This window comes from Trichoplusia ni, chromosome 6 (assembly GCF_003590095.1).
Source record: "Trichoplusia ni isolate ovarian cell line Hi5 chromosome 6, tn1, whole genome shotgun sequence".
NCBI lineage: Eukaryota > Metazoa > Arthropoda > Insecta > Lepidoptera > Noctuidae > Trichoplusia > Trichoplusia ni.
Genome location: NC_039483.1, coordinates 16,433,156 through 16,459,273, shown reverse-complemented (window position 1 = coordinate 16,459,273; position 26,118 = coordinate 16,433,156). Strand labels below are relative to the sequence as shown.

At 33.3% G+C, this 26,118-nt stretch overlaps 3 protein-coding genes across 3 annotated transcripts; all 3 read left to right on the top strand.

Annotated features, from left to right (window-relative positions):
* Positions 1-1,410: 1,410 nt before the first annotated feature.
* On the top strand, positions 1,411-7,190 carry LOC113495429 (elongation of very long chain fatty acids protein AAEL008004-like). Its single transcript, XM_026874144.1, has 6 exons — positions 1,411-1,994; positions 3,999-4,183; positions 4,753-4,833; positions 5,342-5,504; positions 5,862-5,998; positions 6,525-7,190. Exons 1-6 carry the CDS (start codon positions 1,934-1,936, stop codon positions 6,735-6,737), a joined length of 840 nt encoding a protein of 279 aa, XP_026729945.1. The 5' UTR covers positions 1,411-1,933; the 3' UTR covers positions 6,738-7,190.
* Positions 7,191-7,964: 774 nt separating this feature from the next.
* LOC113495290 (elongation of very long chain fatty acids protein AAEL008004-like) lies at positions 7,965-16,955 on the top strand. Its single transcript, XM_026873959.1, has 7 exons — positions 7,965-8,363; positions 9,647-9,764; positions 10,132-10,322; positions 13,002-13,082; positions 14,256-14,418; positions 15,364-15,500; positions 15,882-16,955. The coding sequence occupies exons 2-7, from the start codon at positions 9,704-9,706 to the stop codon at positions 16,122-16,124; spliced, it is 876 nt and encodes a 291-aa protein (XP_026729760.1). The 5' UTR covers positions 7,965-8,363; positions 9,647-9,703; the 3' UTR covers positions 16,125-16,955.
* A 3,549-nt stretch (positions 16,956-20,504) lies between these two features.
* Positions 20,505-26,096, top strand: LOC113495288 (elongation of very long chain fatty acids protein AAEL008004-like). The gene is made up of 6 exons (XM_026873956.1): positions 20,505-20,861; positions 23,492-23,682; positions 24,227-24,307; positions 24,622-24,784; positions 25,028-25,164; positions 25,561-26,096. The coding sequence occupies exons 1-6, from the start codon at positions 20,801-20,803 to the stop codon at positions 25,792-25,794; spliced, it is 867 nt and encodes a 288-aa protein (XP_026729757.1). The 5' UTR covers positions 20,505-20,800; the 3' UTR covers positions 25,795-26,096.
* The last annotated feature ends 22 nt before the right edge of the window (positions 26,097-26,118 follow it).

Genomic DNA, 26,118 nt, shown 5'->3' with positions numbered 1-26,118 from the left:
TCCTACACGAGGCCAAACTCACATTCCGAAAATAAAGCTGAATGAAATGCTAAAATTCACTAAGTAGACACACATATTCCCACACCAGTAAGTATAGTAGAGATCTCTGAATTTGCCGTAGAGTTGTCCATGCCAGTACCTACCAAAGGCCCAGGTAACGAATATGTGATAGACATAAATTTATAAAAACAAATGACAATCAATACACTCACCTTATCACGTCACATTAATTCCAAAAAATAATATATCACGGCCCATCAGCCTGAAAACTTACAACATAAATATGCTAATAGATGCGAAAATTACAATTAATTTACTTAGTACCTTACTACATAATATACTTTCTCCTGTTTCATATTAATCAAAACATACTATTAAATATTTGTTGTTTTTGTCATTGCACATTAGGACAAAGACCTACTTGCCATATTTCGACCGACCTACTACGGTATCTTACTTATAAAAACTGTTAAGTGCGAGTCATATCCGCGGCACTGGGGGTTCCGTACAAACACGACAAAGAAAATAAGTACATTATAAGTGAACATTTTAACTACCTAGCTAGCTAGCTACACACAGCTTGGTGACTCACGGACAGACTACTGTTTTGGTATGAAACCCTAAAAATTTTATGACATAACCCTCACTAAACAATAACATGGTAAGATTTTATTGTGATTCTACTTTTACTAATGAAATCAATGTCTTTTTCATTAAATTTCTTTAACTTCTAAAGCTCATCCGAAAAGCAACTTTATTTTTCAGGTAACTCAACATACAATAAATTGCTGTTTCACTTAAGATATTGCTAGTAAGAGTAAAATGGAAAAGTCACCATTACACGGCATTTTGTACCTACTTCATCATTATTTATTGAAATTTCTTTTGCTCAATCATTACCAATACGTCAGGCATCAAGGACACATTCTCAATGAATGCATACTAGAAATATACACCCAAAATAAAGTGGCAGAAAGAGATGAAAGATCAAAGCCCTTCCTCAGTAAAAGGCCGAGTATTGGAACTAATAGAACGTTTTCATTCGTAACATGAACAGATGCTTTCTCAAAAAGTAGTTGCATTAACTTATTTTCTCCTATTTTGATAATTGATATTTGAGGAGCTCGTGACTAAGCTAAGTGATTCGATCACAGGTTAAGCTATGATTGACGCGGTTGGTCCGTAGATGGGTGACCATCTTTGTCATAACGAGTTCCTCCGTTTTTCGGAAGGCACGTTAAATTGTGCGTACGGGCTGTTATTCCTACATCTTTGACAGTCGTTACAGGTAGTCAGAAGCTTGAAAAAGTCTTACAGCCAGTGTAACCAAGGGGTATCGTGTGCAGGTAACTGGGTTGAGGAGGTCAGATAGGCAGTCGCTCCCGGTACTTAGCTGAAACCGGTTGGACTGGTAGCCGACCCCAACGTAGTTGGGAAAAGGCTAGGCCGATGATTTTGATAATTGATATTTCGGAACTCATTAAGAACCAATCACCGCCTCTTGAATCAATATTATTGCGGTTGTGGAAGTGGGATAGCACAATGGACGACTTAGAGCGATGTCTCTTTCACAAATAAAAAAATGTGATACCCTTTCTGGTCTAACAGCGGCCGTTATGCGAAATTACTTTGAAGTTTGACGGAAAATGAAATATGAAAATTGAGCCAATAAACAGGTAGACAGGGTTGTTCGTTATTAGTTCATGCCAAATGATGTTCCCGAGCGATAATTGTAACTGACTTACGTATATTATTATTAGCAAGTCATTGTAACTTTTCATTTAAAATCGGGAATACATTACTTCATGTTTATAATGAATGTTTCAATTCCAACGCTTTTAGTCTTTGTGCAGTGGTGACTGTAGTAGGCTCGTTTACTTATTAGATGTTCGTAGTTTAGTGATAAAGTATAGAAGCAATATTTGCCAACAAAATGGCGACGTTACTCGCGAAGATACAAGATACATATAATTTCATTTTCTATGATTTATGTGGTAAGATTTCATGATTTCATATTAAAGTCAAAATATGCTAATACAGGGTTGAAGTGACATCAACGCAAAAACTCCGCAAAATGACTAGAATATAGTTTGGGGCGCAGGTTCATACATTGAGAGTATAATTTTAATCATTTTTCTGATAATTTTGTCCTATTTAATAAGATACTAAAGCATCGGTCTAACACTTTTTCTTAGAAGTATGTATTTAGAACGCTTCTTTTCTTCCAAATACACAATACTCATATTTTTGTCCTGAAGATTTGGGAAAAAGATCGCATTGATCACCTTTCCACCCTTCATTCTGCGAAAATTGATAATTTTGAAATATTTTTCTTGCTTATGCTATTGTGAATAGATGTCAAATAATTTAAATCGTATTACCTAAATTACCGTACGTCAGTTTCTTGAATAACGTCATAGTAAAGTCCAGTATTTGCATCGCAAATTGTTTACGAGTGCATTTTTTCTGAAGAACTCTGTACCTTTTAAATATTTCCACACACACATCACAATCACAGACACGTGTTTGTGATTGTGATGTGCTATTGTATAAATATTTGAATACAATACATAATAAAATATTCAGGCCAATATCACAAGCCTTTAAGATATATTTTATTTTTATTTTAAATCGTTTCTCTAACATAAAGAACAGATACCTAAATACGGATTAAAGGATATATGTAGCTATGAAGCTGTCAAAGCAAATTACCACACGATTTTCACTTAGTCCTTCCAACCTGAATGATCCTCGTTTCAACATAGGCAGATCTTACTGAAACGATTTTTTTTTTAAATGGATGCCAAAACCAAAGTGAAAACATTTTTATTATAAGAAGATTAATATTAGCTACTTACCTAAAGCTGAAATATTTTTCCCAAACAAAGGCCGAGCTCGTTACTCATTACGAAAAGTAATGAATTTTTTTATTAACCTGTTGGACGTATGTTTCCTACTAAACTTCAAAAGTGCTAGTCTCATTTTAATGTTTTTGGGTGATTAAATCTGGTTATCATTTATAAATTAGACCTCCAGCACGAATTTCTTATAAGCATTAATTAGTGCCATGACCATGACTCTACCTTTGTATAGTACCAAATCATAAGCAATCACGACCATACAAGTGCCAAATAATTTATTATTCATAAAACATTTCACCAGCACCCTTTAATTTCCTAATAATTATGCTAGATTCTTTGCATTTCTAATAGTTACGTAACCAAAAGCATGTAGGGCTAAAGATCAAACTTTAAATAAAACAATGGGCGATACTTATTTATAAGTGAATATTAAACAATGTTAATTATGTATGATGTTCATATTGTAATCTAATCTGAATAAAACCACGTTTTATTAAACAATTTACTTCACAATAGTACCTTTTACTTTTCTATGACATTGTATTAATTGAAAGTGGACAATGCAAGCAAAGTTCACCTTTTTTGGCGGCATATGCCAATTTTGATATTGTACCGACAGTTGAAAATACCGGTCAGCGCCAGCTCTGACCTATTTAAAAGAAAACATTGTTTTAAAAAATGATTTGTCCGCTACGACGTAGTAATGATATTCGACGAGTACGTATATCCGACAAAACAGTTTTGTTATGATTTATTGTACATCATAGAAAAACAGCAAGGATTCTTTGTACTACATTGTAAGGGTGCCATGGCGCAATTTTGGTTGGAGAACTCACCAGAGTTCAGGGCCCTAACTCTGCTATTTACAATGGAATGAATGAAATTTGGCTCAAAATAACAATTTTCGTATTTTCTTAAGTTATTTTCCTACACAGTAATTGGAAAGTGAGAATGGGACGGTACACTCACACAATGAATTTTCAATTAAAGTGTTGGCTTAATGCTTAAGAGAATAGGAATAATTTCAAATTCAATTCAATTGCCATTCATTCATCGGTCATTGTAAATAGCAGAATCGGGGCCCTATACCTGCTAATAGAACTCTTATTAACGTAAACCATGTATTTATATTCATAGATGATAGAACACGAGATTTATTCCCCACTCACATCCACATGCTGATCATCCTGCCGACCTATTTATATTTCGTCAAGAGATTAGGTCCTCGCATCATGCAGAACCTGCAGCCATTTGAGTTGAAAACACCTATTATGCTGTACAACATATTCCAAATATGTATTAGTTTCTATATATTTGTTCTGGTGAGTAAAGTTGAGGGTTTCGTATAATTTAAGATTAAGCTACGCTTTAAGATAAGCAATATAAAAAAGAGAAAACAATACAAATGTTAATCAAAAGTTGGAAAATGAGATCCATTTGTAAAGCTTAATAGCTGCAGACCACCTTTAATACGCAATGATTGCACAATTTATTCTGCTCTCCGAGTTTCGCCTTTATGACCAAAACTTTGAGAGGGGTGTTATTCTCCCAAATAACAATTAATAAAAAAATCCAAAAATAGCAAAATGCTTAAAACTGTTTTCTATTTAAAAACATGTTTCGTTGAGTATCTTTAGTGATAATGTTTTCCGGCTACATTTGAAACGAGGAATATTATTGTCCCTTTTAAAATCCTCTCAGTAAGGTATTGTGAATATAGATACGTAGATGAGATTGAAATACGTATTTTAGAGATTTAAGTTAGTTGAATGTACCGGTAAAGTATTTTTTACACCGGACAGAAAGTAGCACATCTCGTAGTGTAATTAATAACCAAAAATTGGCTATGCGAAAGCACATGGTCTTAAAATGATGACATTTTCTTTTCCAGGGACTTGCAGCAGGATGGCTCAATCACTATGACATTACATGTCAACCTGTTGATTATACAGAAAATATATACTCAAGAAGAGTAAGTTTAACTATACTTATATTTAAAAGAGGTCAAGTTTGAGAGTTTGTGACGATATAGCCGCATTAACGTGGTCAAGTAGCATTTCTTTCTATATGGAACCTGCAACGCGTGCATAAACATACACTAGTTGCAGGTTCAATCCCAAAGCAGGACAGTACCAATGCGACATTTTCTATATGTACTATCTCCTTACCTTTTTCAAATACTGATTCTTGAGGAAAATTGATTCCAAGTCATTGATTTTGAAATCGTCGACCCAGTAAGCCAGCGTTTTTTTGTAGTCATGTGAATCCTTTGGTAATTACTCTGTTATACAGAAAAGTAATTATCACTCTTCAAAAACTGTAAAATAAATCATCGACAGATAGCCTTTGATTCCGGCACACCTATCATTTATCAAGGATGTATCAGTCCACATCACAGGTCTACTACTTAAACTCTGACATCAGGTAGCACATAAACTTACGATAAGCTAGATAATACCATTACTATTTCTTAATTTCAGATGTTAAATGGCTTTTGGTGGTACACAACAGTGAAGCTGATTGACTTAATGGACACGATATTCTTTGTGTTAAGAAAGAAGGACAGGCAGATATCCTTCTTGCACGTGTTCCATCACTTCATGATGCCTATTGCATCGTACATTGGACTCAAATACTTCCCGAGTAAGTCTCATTATTGTTTGTATCCTACGGCCCAGTCTAATTTAAGATGGAAAGTAGTTTCAATTTCTTCTGATTTACGGAAAACTGTAGCTATTTTAACAGAGTTTTCATTTCTTTAATCTTGGTTTCCATATCTAAAGCAAAAATATAACCCTACTATTATTGCTCCGCTATGTGTACGTCGGTCTGCAGGCTGTACCTCATGTGTCGTTATAGACAATCAGAATGCTCTTGTCATATATTTGATGAGAGACCATCAATTTTGTTTTTTCTTCAGCTGATTTGAACGGAGCCCTTGATGTCGCGAGTTGAATAGCAGTTGACCGGTTCTGTAATATAACTGTTTCTCTTTCCCAGATGGCCATTCTTCCCTCCTCGGTATCATCAACTCTTTCGTCCACGTCATCATGTACACGTATTACCTGATAGCTGGTCTTGGACCTAAATACCAGAAGTACATCTGGTGGAAACAGCACGTCACCACCCTGCAACTGGTAAGAAATAAGAGAAAAACTACAGTCACTTTGAAATGATATATGAATTCAGTTGAATGCAGTGAGATAAGAAAGCGAAAAAAGGTGGGAGACTGGCTAAGCAAAAGCAGAGGAAAATAAATACGTTAGCACTAGCATCTTTTAAAGTAATATATTTGCTGTTGTAGTAGAGAGACTCCGCTCTACGCCGTGTCGTGCTCTGACACGGTTTTCCAAATGCAATATATTACATTAAGATGTGGCGCTGGGCCTTCCGGTCATTAAAACCTACTTTTTGCAAGAACAGTCTTTTTCCAGTATTATTGATGTGGTTGAAAAAATAAATTGTCTATGTTCATAGCTTCTGAATCAGCTGTTACAGCAACTCCGTATTTCGGACAGCGCGTTAAAATACAGATCCAATGTCTGTCGCCTTTCCAGTTTTGTCAAATTGCCAGACACATTATATTCCAACTATATTTCCTCATTTCCATTATTCAACATATTCTAGAATGTGACTAACTCAAATACATCCGTCTCCTTTCAGGTCCAATTCGCCATAATCTTCGTCCACAACGTGATACCTATATTTAAGGAATGCGCTTACCCCAAGTGGATCAACGTTTTACTCGCCATACACAGTTTGCAATTCGTTTATCTATTTGGAAGCTTTTATTACGAAACCTACATTAAGACACCACAGAAGAAAACCAAGAGTAGTACCGCGAATGGTACCAGCAAAAAGGTCAAAGCTAACTAGTTTTGACGATTTTTTTTTATAAAATGTTAGCCGACGATGCAAATATTTGTAACTGGGTACCTGATGATGCTTGGCTATTGGTTGAGGTATTTTTATTCATCCAGTAGACTAATAGCCGAAATCTATTCTGTAATACTGTGGTTCATATCCCATGCACAAGTTACGCATCGTCTGTCCAACATATTAATTGTAAGGAATGATTGAAGAAAAATTGAGACTGTGGCCAAGTCAGAATTGTGGTTGAAAATCACTTGGAGAAACTATAACTGTTAATTGTGTAACTTATCATTCAGGTGTATTAAAAGATCTAATTTGCTTACAGTCTCAATCTGAATGTAGGCTATATAGTTTAATGAAATTACTAGTTACTATATGCGAGCCTAGTATTGAGCATTTATCTGTTATAATGTACGTACATTATTATGTTAACATAAAAAAATAAAATTAGTATGCAAAATGTTTTATTTCCCTGTGTTCATTGAAATTCTCGTGGTGGCCTGAAGGTTTTACGTAGGAATCTGTATGTGCGAGGTTCACTTTCGCGACTTTATTAATTGAAAATACAATTGACTAGTGGTGAAGGAAAACATTGTTATGAATCATAGACTTCAAATACTCGAATCTAGATCGAAAGCAAGAATATACTTTTCATTAATTCAATTTTCAAATTACAAGTTTGCAATTGACTATATGTTTCTAATAAGTACCTATTAAAAGTCTAAACGAATGTTCAATAAATATTACCTACTAATAAATAAAATACCTTTGATATTCTAGTAAAGCCAATTTTTAATTTGCATTGCATAATTTGCTCAACTAACACCATCTCTCGGTTAGTAAGAGATTTATTTAAGTGCGCTAATTTACTGACAAAGCTCTAGATGGCGTTGTTGCATGAGAAAGCCATAAATATAATTATTATTCAGTAGCCCCAAAATAGAAGTTTTAAATTGAAAGCATTTCTAGGCTGGTTCGATTATAAAAAAAAAGTCAGTCAGACAGTGATTCAGTATTCTGTTTCTATAGACTTGGAGATCTGGATCAGGACGCGGAGGTGGCCTTTTCGTATCCATTTCTTTTTCAAGATTTCTTTTTTACCTGCTAGTCTCTATGCCAAGAAACCGTTTTTTAAGCGAAAGATTGATTAAATTAATAAAACAAACTGTGTTCGACCATACGTTTATAATGCATTCTATTTTTAAGTTCCTAGCGTACAATAAATAAAATATTTGTACAGCCTCTTTCAACAAACTTTTAGTTTAGGGTAGCCAAAAAGTCTTTATGAAAATCGCATTTCCAATGAGTTTTTATCTAGAAATTCAGATATGATGGTAATGGTCACCATCAAAAAGATGTCAGTGTCAATTTTATAAATATAATATCAACTTGTACCTAAAACTTACTCTGTGATTAATATTTTCAGACACTTTCGTAGTTAATTTTGTGTTCATATACTCTTTGTTGACTCATAATAAAACAAGTGACGATAAAAAATAAATAAATAATTAATTAAGTTTAAACAAAGTTCGCTTTTGTTATCCAGCTTCATCAGTGCGTAAACGTGGTTTATTTTTTTGGAATCGTGAATTGACCTTGAAGACAAAACTACCTAGGTTTTTGAAAGAGGTTAAAATTAATGATCATTTATTTTGAATCTTTTTTAACCAGACAATTAATCCATACACTTCTCGTGCTATGTGAAGTGTATGGCAAACAAATGCCAAATGATTCTCATATTTTGCCGATAAAAACTCCTATTTTTTAATATTTATTTCTTTCCACATACTCCTCTTTGTTTCTGAACACAACATTTTTTATAGTTTTCTCATATTTATGTAGCCGTTACCCACGTTTCCCTAAGATTAATTAATTCCTGTTGGTATCTTATTGGCAAATCTGCATCGTAAAATCCTGAACAAGACAAGGTGATGGTTTTATAGCATAACACCACTAAAATATTATTGCAGTTGTGTATAGAAGAGCAGCCTCTTATGTCTTAATTTATGTAGAACGCTGTCATGCTGCAAAGATTTCATTAGGTATGTTACTTTATGAGTTGACGGTAAGCCTTCTGAACTCTACATTCTGAAAGTCATATTGTATGCTAAAGGTGACCAACGGTGTAGTTAATGTGAGACGACCATTCCGAGGCCGGAAGATATTTCAATTTTTCGATTCATAAAAGAAAAAATATCAAAAATGCAGATATTTAGTATAATATTTAAAAAAAAACTAACTTTTCCGCACTTCGTTTTTGGTATCAAACTTCTCGTGAATGCACATTAAGAGAAGAGAGGCTCTCTAAATGCTGCCTTCCAACTTCAGTTTCAGATCAGCTCCATGTCATAATAAAATTGGGTAATCAGCGTATATACATACCAAGTTACAACCCAATTTAAAACCGAGAAGGAGGCCAAAATCACACACAAAAGAAGAGACTTAAATTCCGATATTTTTAATTTAAAACCAATATTTCGACTTATATAATATTCCCATAAATTAGATTAATTTCATGTTTCTGTTTTATAAGTACCAGCTGAACATAAATAGATTTCTAATAAAATCTACAATGTGAAAGGCTACACATCAGAGCATTGTGCAAATATAAATTAAATTTACTTAGTACTCATTACTTAATACCTTCATTAATACTACTAATACTAATTATACAACTGGAGCCTACAAATGCAACCATAATCATTAAATTATTCATTAGTCGTAGTTTCAACTGAGAAGACAGCAGCCCTTTCAATTTTGTTCTAATAATTGTATTAAATTCCGTGACGTTTTTTCGTATAGTTGCAAATCACTGTTCAATCTATTTCGTTAGTCTGGTACATACGGAATAAATGTATTATTCGTGTTAATTACGTCAAAGGAATATGATTTAATTTGTTTTCTTCGTAAAGCCGAGGAGTCGTCCCATAACACTCGTGGTACGGAGGTGGTACGAACGTGCGACCAACATGGCTGGGTTGTTAGATAGTCTTGTGGATAAATATAATTATTATGTACATGAATTGGCTGGTGAGTACGAATTATTACAAAATATTATTAGTTTCTTTTTTAATTCATCCTAAACATAGATATTACGTAAAACATAGTAAAAAAATTTTTTTTTTTGGTTCATCATAACTCTGTGTTTTAAGGTCCTAAATTATTTTTTTACCATAATTCTCAAATATATCTCTAGTATATATCATCCCCTTGCTTGCGAAGTGTCAAGTTCAAGGTATATATTATGTCAGAAGTAGAAGATAACATATTCGTATATAACCGTTGACATGTAACCTCCATCTTCTTTCAAATCAGCTGAGACTTTTTTCTCAAACTTCATTGGAGTTGGTTTTAAGCATGTTTTCAAAATTGTTATTATTTTCCTTTATGTTTTTAGATCCAAGGACGGCACAATGGTGGGGCATATCCAATCCCTTCATCATCCTATCGATAGTTTCTTCCTACCTCTACTTTTGCAAAAACTGTGGACCCAAGTTCATGGAGAAAAGGCCAGCTTATGAGTTGAAAACAGTGCTTTTCCTGTACAACTTATTTCAAGTGGGATTCAGCTTATTTCTAGTTTACACGGTAAGATTGTTTTGTTATTTTTCTTGCTTTACCGACCTACCTTGCATTGCGTCCCTAATGATGTTCTTTTTTCGTTCATTGTTTTTCATATTTATTTGTTGTGTGGCATTTTTTTTTGTAGTTATTAAATATAAAATGTACATTAATAATTTTAAACTTGTGATGTCGATTATACCGTGACTATCAAAAAAGTCAAAGTGATAGCCAGAAAAAAGAAAGGAACAGAGAAATATCACAAGAATCTTTAAAAAAACTTACGAATAGTAAGCGTGATATCAACAGTATTTGAGTTATTTTCAAAATACATAAAATTGTATTCTAAACATACAGCAAAATAACTATATTTTATTGCATAAGCGCATATTGTTATTAAAAACATGAGGAAATTTGCCAATCCTATGACTATCAAAATAGGTTATATGGAACTGACAATAAGCAAGCTTCAAACTGACTCGATCGTTTGGATACTCAATCAATGTTAACTAAAATCTTACGAAAGCAGATACGCCTTTTTTAAGTTCTTTTTTTTATTTTATTATTGGGTTAAGTAGCTTATCCAGACTATATTCGTCAGAGTAAATTTTCAGTTTTAGTAGAAGGCATTTGACAGCTTAATATAATTCCTCTGTAAGTTGTTACGTCGCGAATCGTAATTTCCCGAGTTATTTCTTTTAATATGGGAGTCAGTGCGGGCTATTACTGAAAGCCCGCACTGACTCCCACATTAACTGCCTCCTCATCCATGCACTCACTCTGCTTAATGCTCTAATGAAGTCATTACCTGAATGTGTTTGCGACTTTTGTTCCAAATGTTTGAGTTTTTGTGAGATGATGAACGAAAGTTGATTTTTTTATTACTGTGTTGTTGTGTTTATGTTTATGTGAAAAGGGACATACAGTTTGTCCTCTATCATTTTTTCTTTGTTGTCTTTTAGTTTTTTATTTAAAATCATATGAGTGGTTGATTGACCCAACGACTTGGCGTAAACTATTATGTTGATTGAGCATGTAATTTTATACATTTATTATAAAAAACTATTTAACGATTTAGCCTTCAAATCGGTTGCTGAATACAAAAAATAATGATAATATATCTGAGTTTAATGAATAATCATCGTACAATACCCCAAAACGTAGCGTTGACGTATTTTAACACAATCTAATAAACATTGAAATACTTTTTCTATTTAAATACAATTTAAAATTCTCTACTAAAGACGACAGTAAATTAATTTATTTACCAAATTACTTGTGTCATTCAACTTGACCCGGTGTGATAATTAACACACATTAAAAGGCAAATTGTCTAAGTGGTTAATAAACTGAATATATTACATGTAACTTACGAAATTGCTTCATCATCCAAAATTTTCAAAATGAACCTCCGTTGATATCATTGATATTCTACAACCATGAATGAAAATTGAAATCTCTCTCATCAACTCATGGAAATGAATGGAAATGCAGTTTCTTCTTATTAATTCACATGAATCGTCATATTCAAACAATGTTTTCAGTCATTTCTTTAAATAACGCTTGCAGGTTTGCTTTTTCTTGACTAAGAGAAATGATGTCGTGAATGCTCTTTGCGTCACTTCGGGTCTTAGACAAATATTCGTTTTTTTTTTAATTCTTTCCCAAAGGTTATACCTGGTTAGACGGAGACTAGACTAGACTAGTTATACGGTTAGTCCGTCTACCCGTGCCTCCGCCAGCAGGTTTACATCATGAACCGTAATAGCTAGACAATTTACATTGTCACCTATTATATATTTAGTACAAAAAAATAAAAATCGAGGCTAATTAACGTTGTTACAATCGTTTGTAACATTTGTTTTAAAGCTTATACTCCGGAACTTCTGTGCTGGGAGTCCGACTCGTACTTGACCGGTTTTGTTGGTTCAATCTCGTAACTTAGATTTTTCGGTTTCTCATCAGCTTCAGATTTTATAGTTCACTGCTGAACACCTAAGAGAGACAGAAGACTTCTCCTAAATCGCGCCTTTATACCAGGTTTTCGGGCTTTCACTATTTAACGCCAGCTACCTGATCTGCCTACTGATGCTATATCCTAAAAGTATAAATCTTGAAGTCACGAAATAATCCATCATAAACATGTTCCTCTGTCTGTACTCCTAGTAACCGTTGCATAATGTTTTTCCGCATGCATGCATCTTACATGCACTTCAGACTCAAATATTTGCCAGTTTACTTTGCAAGTATTGATTAATGTTTAAACTCAAGTTGTATGCCCTTCTAATCATCACAAAAGCAACATGTTTCTTAGTCTTAATCAAATATATATTAACTGTAAATATTTAAAACGTAAATAGCCGTTGGACATAAGTACGGTGTTGTGATTTGAATTTTCCGGTTGGTTTTAATACCTTTATTTCCATTATTTTTTAATACTTTTAGGTCATAAGTAAATGGATACAGATGGGCTCTTATAGAAACACTTCTAATATAAATATTCCATTTCTGTTACAAATCCTCTCTGCTTTTTGGAAAGTATTGAATTGTAATTTACTGCGTTTGCTGGCAAAAGATTTGCGGTTCCTGATTATAAAAAAATACTAACTTTTAACATTATCGCAGGCTTGAAGTTCAAACCCGCAACCATCCACTTAACACGGCCACTAAAGGGATAAACTAATTTTGTTTTCTTTATTTTTTCAGGGCAGCTACTACATAATTTCTAAGGATTACAACCTAGCGTGTGAAACTATTGACTACTCAAACAGCCCAAGAGGACTTGGCGTAAGTACTAACTTAATTAAATTAGTTAAATGTTAAATTAGGAAATAACCTTTTAATTGAAAATTATTAGTTAATAGGGGAAACAAAAAAAGAGTGTCCTATTAACAAACCAGAAATTGTTTCAGTGGCAAACATTAATTTGCATAAAATTTTATACATGGTTGAAAATCTCGCTACCAACATTAATTCTGTTTATTAACTACCTTCAACTACGTTTTATATTTGATATGCACAATTGGTATAAAACGCACTATGCATATCAAATATAATAAACTGCTTAATTTTTTTTTTTACATCTAAGTTTTTAGCACTTCAAAATGTTTTGCCGTAACATGTACATACACCGTGATTTTTTAGTCGTCTTACAAAAGCAGCCCAGTTCATGTATCTATCCAATGAATAGAACATGTTCATGATAAAAAATAGGTATTTATGAGATTTGAATAAATTTTAAATGCAATTTTCATTCAATATTATGATGCAGTTCGTAGTTTTTTAGAAACACAGCTCTTTTGCGAGCACGGTCTGAGCCTTGTAACAATGGTGAGGGTCGCGGGCGGCGGCGTTTTTATCATTTTTAAGAGTATGTTTCAGATTTCTCTTGTTTTATTTTTCTTTTACTTATTATCTTAGTTGATAATAAAAAAATAATAATCGCGCCTAGGGGTATTTTACGTCGGATATATGATCTGAGATACTTTTGTGATACGACTAAAAAATCACCTTGTATTTATTTATTTATTTATTAATTAAAGGCACACCAACAACATATTTACAAATATTATGTATACAATTATTATATTTTTCTCCCTGCAGTGTAAATATGTCACTTACAGGTGTACACACCATTCATATAATAGTTCACATTTTTATTACAATATTATTTTTATATAATATACATTAAATAACATTGATGAAGATTAATTTTAATTTTGATGAATACATTATTATTATACAGTAAATATATTAAATTGAATTAAAAAAAAATTATCACACAAAAATTTTAAAAAAAATATTAGATTAAATAAGTTTGAAAAATAAATAATGAGAGTCACAATTTTGGAATTTTTGAAATTTCTTGAAAATTTTACGTTTTAACATAAGATAAAACGTATTGATAAAAAGTATTGATTATGAATCACTGACATCATGACACCTAATTATGAATTCCAGATTGCTGGAGCGGTATGGTACTATTTCTTCGCTAAGATCACGGAACTTCTCGACACAGTCTTCTTCGTTTTAAGAAAGAAGAACAACCAAGTGACCTTCCTCCACGTTTACCATCACACACTCATGTCGCTCGTCATCTGGTTTGGAGCGAAATACTTCCCAGGTAAATTGTCTCAGTTTTACGAAACTTAAGCTTGTACAAAGGCTGATTTAGATATTTATAAATATCATTCCGGGAAGCCAATTTGGCTATAGCCAACAAATGAAAATGAAAAAAAAAATGCTTACAAAAATACAAATAGTGTCAAAATCGTAAATAACGGAATTGGAGCCCAGTTGTGATAGATTGCCGCCGATGTATTATCACTTTTGATAGCAAAGTTGCACATATCCACATGCACCACAACTCGCGTGAAATTTCTCTCGATCTTCGGTCATATGTTTAAGTATCATCATAGTCCTCTGTATAGCAATCTACAAAGGATTGAAAAAAGGTAACTTAAAGGTACTTTAAGGTAAATGAAAATTTAAGTGTCATAATTGAACTTTAGTGTGATAAATGTGTACCTTTTATTCTATATTAATTTAGTCTTATGGCCCAAGATGTGGCTTGCCTGTTTCCGTTACGGGCAAGTTCAAAAATAAACTTTTTCATAAAACTAATGGCTTTTTGGTACCACTGCAGTTCAGGGTCCTGTTACATCCTGTTTTCTCTTATATCTCTCTAAGACTGCGGCGTTTTGGATGTTTTCAAGTAATAATTTATCTCACCCTCTACATCTAGGGATGATTAGCATTTGCCATGTAATCGTTAATTTCCTGTTTATGTTCGTTGTGTATCTGTTTGGTACAACCTAGTAGTTCAAAGTGGTAGCTATACAAATTTCATTGATCGTTGTCAAATAATTATGTATGGATATGTATGGTATGGATCTTGGACCTAAATACCAGAAGTTGGGTTACTGACACATTCTTACATTTTTATAGAACTCACATTTTTTTTTAAATAATTTTGTATTTTGTATCCCGCCTTCTGTTTCTAGCCTGACACACTTTAACTGCCGTTGCCAAACCACTCATAAAAAGATAAATCTTTTCTTGTTTCCAGGTGGACATACGATTTTAATGGGCTACCTGAACTCGATGGTGCACGTCATCATGTATGGGTACTACCTGATCTCCAGCCTTGGGCCTGAGTACCAGAAGTACGTGTGGTGGAAGAAGCACGTCACAATGATACAACTGGTACGTATTCCATTTTCTTTCTAACTAGATTCTGAGCAGTGCGGAAATATAATAGTTAGTCTGGAAAATATCACTCTTCCTCATTTGGAACTCCATGGATGTCATTTTAATATAAAAGTCGAGTGTTTGAAGATGAATTTAGAATTGAAATTCCTAGAAACCTCAGGAACAGAAGTGTCTTTTTGATTTAAAAAAAAGCCTATTCAGCTTTATTATAATTTATTCTTTACAATATGATTTAAATCTTTTAGGAAGAAAAAATACATGCTTTTCCATATTAATAAGCTTATTTGAATTTTGCACTTCTGCAGTTGAATTTTTGAAATACATTTTAATGTGTTTCGTGAAAGTTTTCTAATTCCTTATACGATTGTGTTCCAGATCCAATTCTTGATAATCTTCGTTCACAACGCCGCCGTGTTCTTCTACGAGTGCGACTTCCCGCGAATCCTGAACTTTTTATGCCTGCTCAATGCCGTCGCGTTCATTTATATGTTTGGGAAATTCTACATCAACAGTTACAAGAAAAATAACAGTAAAAGAAAATTAGAAACTGAGAAAGTGTCTCCGATTGTGAATAATGTCAGTAGTGGTAGGCGAAAGGTTGTCGAGAAGTCCCGGTAACGTTAGGCACTTATATTTAGGAAGTACATTTCTAATGTTCTAGTTCATATTATAATTATACATGTGGTTTAGCTATGATCTCTATATCAAGAATTGCTTTCGAGATAACCTCCTGTACCCGTGGTGATTATTCAATTCTGTAAACGGTCTGACACAATATTCAACTGCTTGCGTTCATAAGAGCAAAGGGTTTACTTTTAGAGGCATTGGGCACTAAAACCAATGCTCGTCACACAAATGCTTCACCCAAAACTGGAGATCGAACCCTGGACCTCCGGTTAAGCAGTCAGGGTCACCACTAGTATCTTAGGTTCTGAAACACAACAACCAGCCTTTAGACGCAGATTAATGATTATTTATATGTAAGGTAAATTGATCCTTGTTTAATAGAAATATACATAGTTATATTATTGCCGAAGAGAGAGATCTCTATACTACAACGTATTCTACTGCCACGATCGCGCAACTAGAATGATATTCCTTCTAAGAGATGGCCGTGGAACTTTTACTCATAATAAAGATTGATATAGGAGTTGATTCTGTCTTTGTGAGAAATACCCTTTACCTTTCTGTATTCATAATCATTTATCTGCCAAAGACACTTTTGGCATATAAATGTGTGAATCTACCTAACGAAAGTTCAAATACACCGGGCTTTCCAAATTAATTAAGAAACATTAATAAAATGAAAAATAAAAACATTAATTATGTTTTTTATTGAAAATAGTACATTCTGAAATTCGTTTCATTTATAATTATGTTCATGTCAGCGACAACAGTGTATGATAAAAAAAGCTTTGTACCAAATGAATAAAATATTTAAAATTAAAATTTGTTTTATTTTGTTCTGCATATACAATTACGAGGAAAAGAGTTGAATGTGAGAGAAACTGCGGTCTTAATAATCGTAGGCCAGTGGTAGCAAAAAAATTAATTTGAAGAATAACAAAATAAATTTTCCTATATTACTTGCCTTTTAATGTTCAGCAAACAGTGTGTTTTTTGAGTTGTAAATAAAAACTACATAATAATTATGTTAAATTATAAGTCGCAAGTATCCTTTACCAAGGTTTAGGTAGATAAGAATTGTAGAAATACTTTACCTATATTATTATTAATTGTAAAACTAAAAATGTCATTAATAGCCCTCCTCCAAATTCTTATTTTTGTTTGCCCTACAGGGCCCACAATGCTCCAAAACTAATGTATCTTGTGTACCTACCACCTAAGTTCACATTGTGGAATGCAATAAACGTATTGAGTATTGAGTATTGAAAGGATACTTGCGATTTACAAGGTACTAATGAAAAAAGAGGATACGATCGAACGATTACTTTTTGTATTCACTTAATTGATATAAATAAGCCATTTACATGATAAAAGGTTCAAGAATTTAAAGTGGAGACGACAGGTCATTTGTTATTATTTTTAAAGTTACTTTTGTGAGTATGGGTCATACTTAGAAAGTGGAGATGTATACTGGGAGAAAAGGAACGTTCACGCACGCATATTTATCTAGATTCCCCGATTACGTTTTGGACCAATCGGATTCTTAGATTAAGTCATGAGCTGACGCGTTGGCGAAACTTGAAAAAAATCTCTCAACCGTCCTAAAAATCCCGACTTAAAAAAAAGTTAGAGGCCACTGAAATACTTACCACACATAATATACTATCAGACAATCTAATAGATGGGTCTGATGGTATATTATGAGGAGGAAAATTTGACGACAGTGATGTTCTGCGAGGTAATTTTGGATCAGCAATTTGAATAAATTGTGGAAATCTATTTACCAAAAACGACAAAAAAAAAAACATTTCTCCGGTTTACAAGATATCTAAATTATTTTACTATCGTAGTATTTGTGTTAGTTTTACAAGTGTGACAAATTTCCGTATCATGTTATGTTTTGTGTAAACAGTAGAATGTCTATTACGTAGGCTGGTAACAAGGAAGTTACAAAATGTAAAACAAATACATAATTAAGTAGGAAATATTAAATCAAAGTCAAATATTATAATTTAACTCTCTGTTTATTAGAAAAACAACTGGAAAAATTTACTGTTTTCTTTAAAAAGTCAAAAGTGAATTTAAAAGTAAATTGATGAATAGTTTCATACCCTTAATTTCATTTTTATACTCGATTTTCAATATATCGATGCTCTATTTTTTTTGTTAACATTTGTCAATAAATTTACAATTATGAAAAGCACTTAAAGACTACAACCCACCAAACCTCTGTGCTTAATTAAATCTAGATTTCACATCGAAATGGGTATAATAAATATTCTATTCTATACTTACTGAAGGATGTTATATAATCCTGGAACCGTTTACCCGTGCATTGAAAGACTTGTTCGAAAGTCAGGAGCGGACTTTACTGGGTATCAACATAAACACATAAGTAATATGTATTAAATTAAATAAAATAAAAAAATACTACAAAGATTAGTTAGTTACTTAGTAGTAGAAATGTACCCATTGCGATAAAATTGCCCTCAAAACTTAACCAGGCGTGGCTGCGTTTGAACCAGAGCAATACTTACTCCAAGATATTGTGTTAACATAAATACCTAGGAGATTGTTTCATTTCACTTGCCTTTCACAAAGGATTATTACAGCGATTTTATTGGCACTTTAAAAACGTAAATATCACTACAAGGCAGAACCTGGCTCAATCTTCAATACTTCGATGATACTAACAAGCTGCAAAGAAAATTTACATAAATTGCAGTTAGAAACGCGAGGTCACCTAGGTTAATAATTATTTAATCATTGTTTATAATATGTCCATAAATCTAGTTGTCTGTACTTATTGCCCTATTGTTGAGTGCAGACGTCTCTACCTATTTTTGCTTCGCTCCATTGCATGAGGTTCTGGCTGTGTCGTTTAGGTCAGCCCGCTTCCTTCTCATGGTGGACTAGCGAAAACGGTTAAAGTGAGATGTCTGTAGTGCACTGTTCCACTATCTCAATTAAAACTCTTTTCGAAGTGGTGGTAGGCTGTCAGTTTAACCTTGTTATTTCTATTAGCTTCCTGGTCCTCAATGTGAAGCCACATTACACCATCGGACCAAAAAGAATCTGACATTCTTGATAAGCCATTCTTGGCCCCGCTGCATGGTAAAATCCTCTCAATTATCTTTCCACTACCGTTTTTCTGCCGTTGAGCATAAAAAAATTGTATGTTGTTCCAGACAACTACAAAAAACATCTAACACTTGCCTATTGTCAATTAGTGGTCAAAATAAGTTAAATGTTCAGACATTGGACTTTTAGTCTGACATCAATAAAGAGGGTCAATAGTTCAGGCATCGTGTAAAAAATGTGTTTCATTATAAACAAGACCTCAATATATTTCCAAAGAAAATAGTTCAAGACCATTTTACTAATTTATAATGATATCTGTTGGTCCGTTTCAGGTAGTGTTTATGAAAAAATTAATATGAATGAGTATTACGTTCTTGTCGAAAGTTTAATATGGATGAGAACAACATTCTTGGCAAAGGGGTTCCTTGGTCGTCAATCAATTCTTTAATTTAGATTTTAACTTAGATTATAATGCTTACATTATTTTTAAAACAACTTATGGAAATATCTAGCTCTGATCGATCAACCCTAGATTTGGGATGACGGAAACTTTTTTAATCATTGTTTGCTCTTCATTGCCGTTGGTTATAGCTAGGTGTCTGTCCAATTTGTTTTTGTTTTTTATAAATCGCGCATTATTTTTCTATATCACCGGCTCTCCTAGATAAGCAGCATTTTACAAGTACTAATGCTGACTGAATAGCTCAATGAAGGGAAAAATCGAAGTCACGTGACTTTTTGAGAAGGCTACTTTTGTACACTAGCAGATTCGATACTTGTGAAAATAACTCTCGTATTTGATATCCGATTCTATCCCAAATCTCCATCCCAGGTCATAGCGATAACTTTTGTCGTAGAAATAATTTATAATGGCTTTTTGGTATGCAGACTTTTTAAGCTCGGCTCATCATCATCATTTGACGGTTTCACTGCATTGAGTTTTCGAGACAAATAATGTTTTACTTTGAAATGTCTTTGACTAAAATAATTATAATTCTATAATAAAAAGCGCACGGTCATAGCAGCGGGTGGAGTATTAGTTTTATATTAATATGCGTTTGTGATTTATACATATAATACTAGTGGGTTCGACATTCGTTGTCCACGTCTTGTAAACCGTCAAGGCAACACTGCAACCCATAAAAAAAAACAAATCTGTCCGTTAGCCGTTTAAGAGGAGTTCAGTGATAGAACATTTATTACAGTAAAATTGTTTACATAAAGATGTGTAAATAAACATACTTGTGACTGCAACGTAAGGAATGTAGCCGATAAAATTATCTCGAAATATTCTTTTCTGTCGGCTTAAAAAATATTATGTACGGAACGATTAAGGAAATAATAAATCGATTACTTTGTTTCACATAATTATTGCAAATCACGTCAAAACGACGAATAAATTATACTTATTTACATACGCGTTAATAAGAATTAGCAATTAACTTTTAATTTCTTTGTGTATACTTTATTTAGGTTGGCAGGTTGAGTGGGCGAAAGTAGTAGGCTTAGTGCTAGTAATATTTATATTTAGGTTAAATAAAAGAAATAAATAGATTTATTATAAAAGTACAGGAAGATTTGCAAAGATGGCGGGTGTAATCGACAGTATAGTTGGGACATACGACTACCTTATGAATGATTTAGCAGGTATTTATGATATTATTGTTATTCTTGTTTTCTTTTCATCTATTTATATTATTATAATTGTATATAGGTATATAACCTAACCTATTTCGTGTGTTGCTTCTGGGCAAAGGTCATAATTACGTAGGTAATGTTATTCTTTTAAAGTACCAATGTTAATTAAATTAACAACAACAGCCCCAATATTATAATCACTTGGATTTCAAATTACTAATTTCAGATAATAATAATTTATATGTTTTATTGATATAAATTGTTTAAACTCATGTTAAGTTGGTCCCTTAAACCCTGATTGTTTGTATTCTGCCGCGTCATGCCATGACAGTGTACAAAAACAATTGTGTCAACGCTTACTTGCACAAAATATGGTTCGTTGTGAAGAAGCCATTTCACATTGCATCCTGAAACTAATTTGTTATCCCGCATCAAAATAATCATATCCCATAGAGATTTTACTTATTTAATAACGAGTCGTAGCTAAGCTACAACTGCACAAGATGATCGATTACAGGTTAAGCAGTGCTTGATACGGTCGGTCCGTGGATTAGTGGCTATTTATGTCATAATGAGCACCTTCGTGTTTTGGAAAGCATTTTCATTGTGGGTCCGTGTATTTATTTGAAGTTGAAGCTTGAAGCTTTAATGTCTGACAACCAATCTATTAAGGGGTATTGTGCAGAGGTTAAAGAGAGCCGACTCCAACATAGTTGGGAAAAGGCTAAGATGACTATACAAGTTTTACTAATAATGGCCGAAAAACGATGAATTACTAAAGAAAGCATCACGTATAATAATACACTTTTAAGGGCGATCAATGTCACTGTCGCCACGTCGTGCGCTACGCAGGTGATATACAAACAGACAAGACAAAACATTAATTTATGACATTTAGATTGACGCTACCCTAGCGAGTTTACATTGCGTGTAAAAGTTCTATTATTCCAGTTGTAGAAAAGAGACAGTGCTTTACTCTGTATAATGCGCTGTCACTCTTCCACAACCACTTGGCTGGCACCAAGACCTTAATTCAGAAATGAGACTGATTACAAAAATAAGAATGATTTCAGAAATAGCTCAATGTCGACTAACAATATCTATATAAACACACTTGTCCCGTATCATTGGGTGAAGGTGTTTTGTAGTTAAAAAAATATTTTTTTACATTAACTTTCGTTGCTTACTGCAGTTTTTATCCCCATTTTTTGTCCCCGTGTGATCATTTTCGATTCGTACCAAGCGGAGCCATTGGCAAAAACTAGTGTTTTTATATCTATTGAAGGTTCGGGTACCTATTTAGCTATAACATTACTATTTGGGTTTTCTTTGACGACATAAAATAATTAGAAACGATTGATAAATTAACACTTGGATAGAGGTGAAATAGTCAAGTATTTACTGAAATTTAAATAACAAATGTACTAAATTATGGCACCTACTAACATGATATAAAGATTGTTAACATATATATACCTATATACATATATAGGTATACATAAGTTATTCGTTTACTTATAACCTGTAAAATTTGTTCATGAAAAATGAGTAGGAAACTCTCATATGGGAAAACTACAAGAAAGCAAAATAAATATTTATTATAAGCGTAGTGTTTAATTACGTATGTTAAATTATTATTGTTAATAACGTCAAACTGAAGACATTGAATAACGTGACTTTGTATATATTTGCAATTCAAAGTTGATGTCTACTTCATTAGTAGTGATGAACTAAAACTGTCGATATTTTATTTTTGTTTTTTCCCTCATTTTTTTAGGGTTGTTTAACTATCGACACCTCCGATCTGATCTAAAACCAACCACGCTAAATCAGAAAACTAGACTTAAATTCGCGTGATTTGTGTTATGATATTGACCACCTAAACTTGTACTTCATATACCACTTGAAATTGGCTTCCATTGCGTTCTTAATAAAGACCCCTAAGTTTTGTAGTGTCGAGGATGATGGCCCTGCTGATCTTTCCATGATAGAAATGTGTTTGTGGTCCCTATAAAAAAGCTTGAGTATTATTTGCATAAACAACACAGGCTGCACGTCACTTATCTATCTATATCTATACTAATATATAAAGCGAAAGAGTTTGTTTGTTTGTTTGAACGCGCTAATCTCAGGAACTAGTGGTCCAAATTGAAAAATTATTTTTGTGTTAAAATAGCATTAATTGAGGAAGGCTTTAGGCTATAAACCATCACGCTGCGACTAATAGGAGCTAAGATACAATGGAAAATGTGAAAAAAAAACCGGGCAGGTATACCTAAATCATAATTTATATCTTCTACCTACGGGGACGAAGTCGCGGGCAACAGCTAGTACTGTCATAACAGTGAAGTTAACGCCATTAATCGAAGACTTTCCTTCGATAACGATAATTCGCAATAGTAATAGAAAAGTAAATTATAGGTATTATGTATCCAGCTCAATACCCTTTTACATAGGACTGTTATAGAAGGGAAAGCGAAACGGCTCACAATATTGTCTAATGCAGCGTTTATTTGACACCTGTATAAGTACTTTATTACTTAAAAAGGTGCCTTTTAAAGTTAGACTAGTTACGATTAGTCATAGCTAATAACATATACTTGTTATGTATATTATCACAAGTGCTTTTTTGTTTACAGACATAAGAACGAAGGATTTACCGTTGATGTCGAGTCCATCTTTAATCGTACTTATAGTAGTAGCTTACTTGAAGTTCTGTACAAACTATGGACCCAGATTCATGAAGGACCGGCCAGCTTACACCTTGAAGTATCCTATCATGCTGTACAACATATTCCAAGTAGTATTAAGTATCGTGTTAGTTAAAGCGGTAAGTGAAATTGATTAATTTTAAAATCACAGTAATGGTAAACGATGAGAAACTTTTCACTAATTAATAGGAATTCATATTTTGCTTAAATATATAAATAATCTGAATTAGAGTTATTTGAAGTTTTAAAAATTATTTGTAACTTTATCGATAACTTTTGAGGTATAAATTAATATTTTTATCGATAAATCTACTCTAGAGTCACATGACAACACTATATAAAATTATGTGCCCCTGCTTTACTAAAGGAATGAGTTCTTTTTTTAATTGGTAAACATCAAAATTAAGATGTCTGTTTATAAGTAACTACATACCTGCATTATAAATTAATTCTTATAATAACGCAATAAAGATGAAAATATTTTGTCGAGACGAGACGAGCCGAGGCGCGAGGTGAGAGACATACTTATTTGTAATCGTTACGCGTCAGTCTCTCCTTTCTGCTCAGCTGGAATGGAAATTTGGCAAACTCGAATGAAAAACTAGTTCTCATTAGGGCTGCGAATATAACATTCAACTTATCTTATTATATTTTTATTTTCAGGGTATCCGTTATTTATTTTCAAAAGAGTACAATTTTATCTGCGATCCTGTAACTGACTCCATGGACGATCGTATTGTTGCGGTAAGATTAAAAGAAAATGAATATTTAGAAACAAAAACAAATAACGTTTAACAGTATTCTAACTCTGCAAATATCTTTTAATTTTCTTGTGAGCTTTCCACTAAAACTATAAAAAAACACAATGCTAAGAAAAAAATATTTACAAAGACTGGATAAACTTATAATTGATGGAACCTAGAATTGAAGGAAGATTGAGCTAAAGGCTAAGATAAGTTAGACGCTAAACAACGATTTATGTTGCCTTTCATAATAAAATTGTCATCGTTGCTGGATATAGATATATGTCAATTAAATCTCGAAATTTCACGTTACAGACTGCAAACCACACTTGGCTATATTTCTTCGCGAAGATCACAGAACTCCTGGATACCATATTCTTCGTGTTTAGAAAGAAGAGCAGACAAATCTCAACTCTACATTTATTCCACCACTCCATTGTCGTCGCTTTTGGATGGTTCGTCACTAAGTATTTCCCAGGTAATTCGAAAAATATATTTTAATAAACCTCTTTCTTGTTAAATCAACTGTATATCCATTGATATTGAAAATTTGATCGTCAATTCTGCAATACGTATTTTTATGTAAATTTCGCTGGTAGTTTGCAAGTAGCTTCTTTAAGAAGCCATTATTAGGAGATTTTTATTTTTATTAACCATAGCCGTACATAAAGCCATACCATACTTCAGCAAGTATTTAACACCTATGTTCCTTGTTTTTCAGTTGGTCCAATTGTCTTGGTCGGGACCTTAAACTCCTTCGTCCACGTGATCATGTATTCGTACTACTTCGTTGCGGGTTTGGGCCCTCAATACCAGAAGTATCTCTGGTGGAAGAGGTATCTGACCCTAATACAATTGGTAAGAAATATTTGTATTCGTTTCACAAAATTTTGTTGGAAGTGTCAGAAATGTAGACATGATGTAACTTGGATATCTAGCTAAATTTGTCTAAATATGTACTGGCTGGCGCCGCAAAAGTTGATGCGTTGTTTAAATATTTCTTGCTTTGTTTTGTCTACACCTGTCAAAGAAAAAACAACCCTTATCACACAGGGGTATGAAAATACATAGGCCTAGATTCTCAGGCCTACATGAAGTTTCGTGTAACTAACGATGTGACATGAGAATTCTCATGTTTTTCATATTATTTAAAATGCATAGCTTCGACTGACACAAGGTATACTGACTATATCTTATACCCGATGATTATTTACAAGTTTGGTGCTGTACCAATTTATTCTTTTTTTGTTTCAGATCCAATTCGTGATCGTGATTTTCCACAACGCAATGGCTTTATACAATTCCCACTGCAATTATCCTAAAGGGGTTCACTTGTTCATCATCGCGAACACCGGATTAATTTTCTACATGTTCAGTCAATTTTACTACGAGACGTACATCAAGGCTAAGCCAAAGAAGAATGATGATTTGAAAACGAAAATTCAAGCCAATCCACGCCAAGGAAAGCGGTTAAGTGTGGGGCAGTAGATGGATGAGATACATACCTAGATTATAATAAAACCGTTTTCGGGTAGGACTACGAATACTCAAGACATTTTAGAACTAAGTTTAGTCAGTAACCCTTTGACGTTCAGTGATCTGATGTACCAGTACGAATCATGTTTATCGAAGAAGACCCTTGTGTGGTAAAGTCACTCATCATCTAGTAATAATAGCTAGCTATGAGCTGGCACTATCGAAAGCTGCCGCCGTTAAAAATAAAGGATGAGAGACTCAGCTCATAGTAAAAATCAGAATATTAATGTTTCACTCCTGGGCTCATTCCCATAAAGAGGAAGTTTAGTGTTTCAC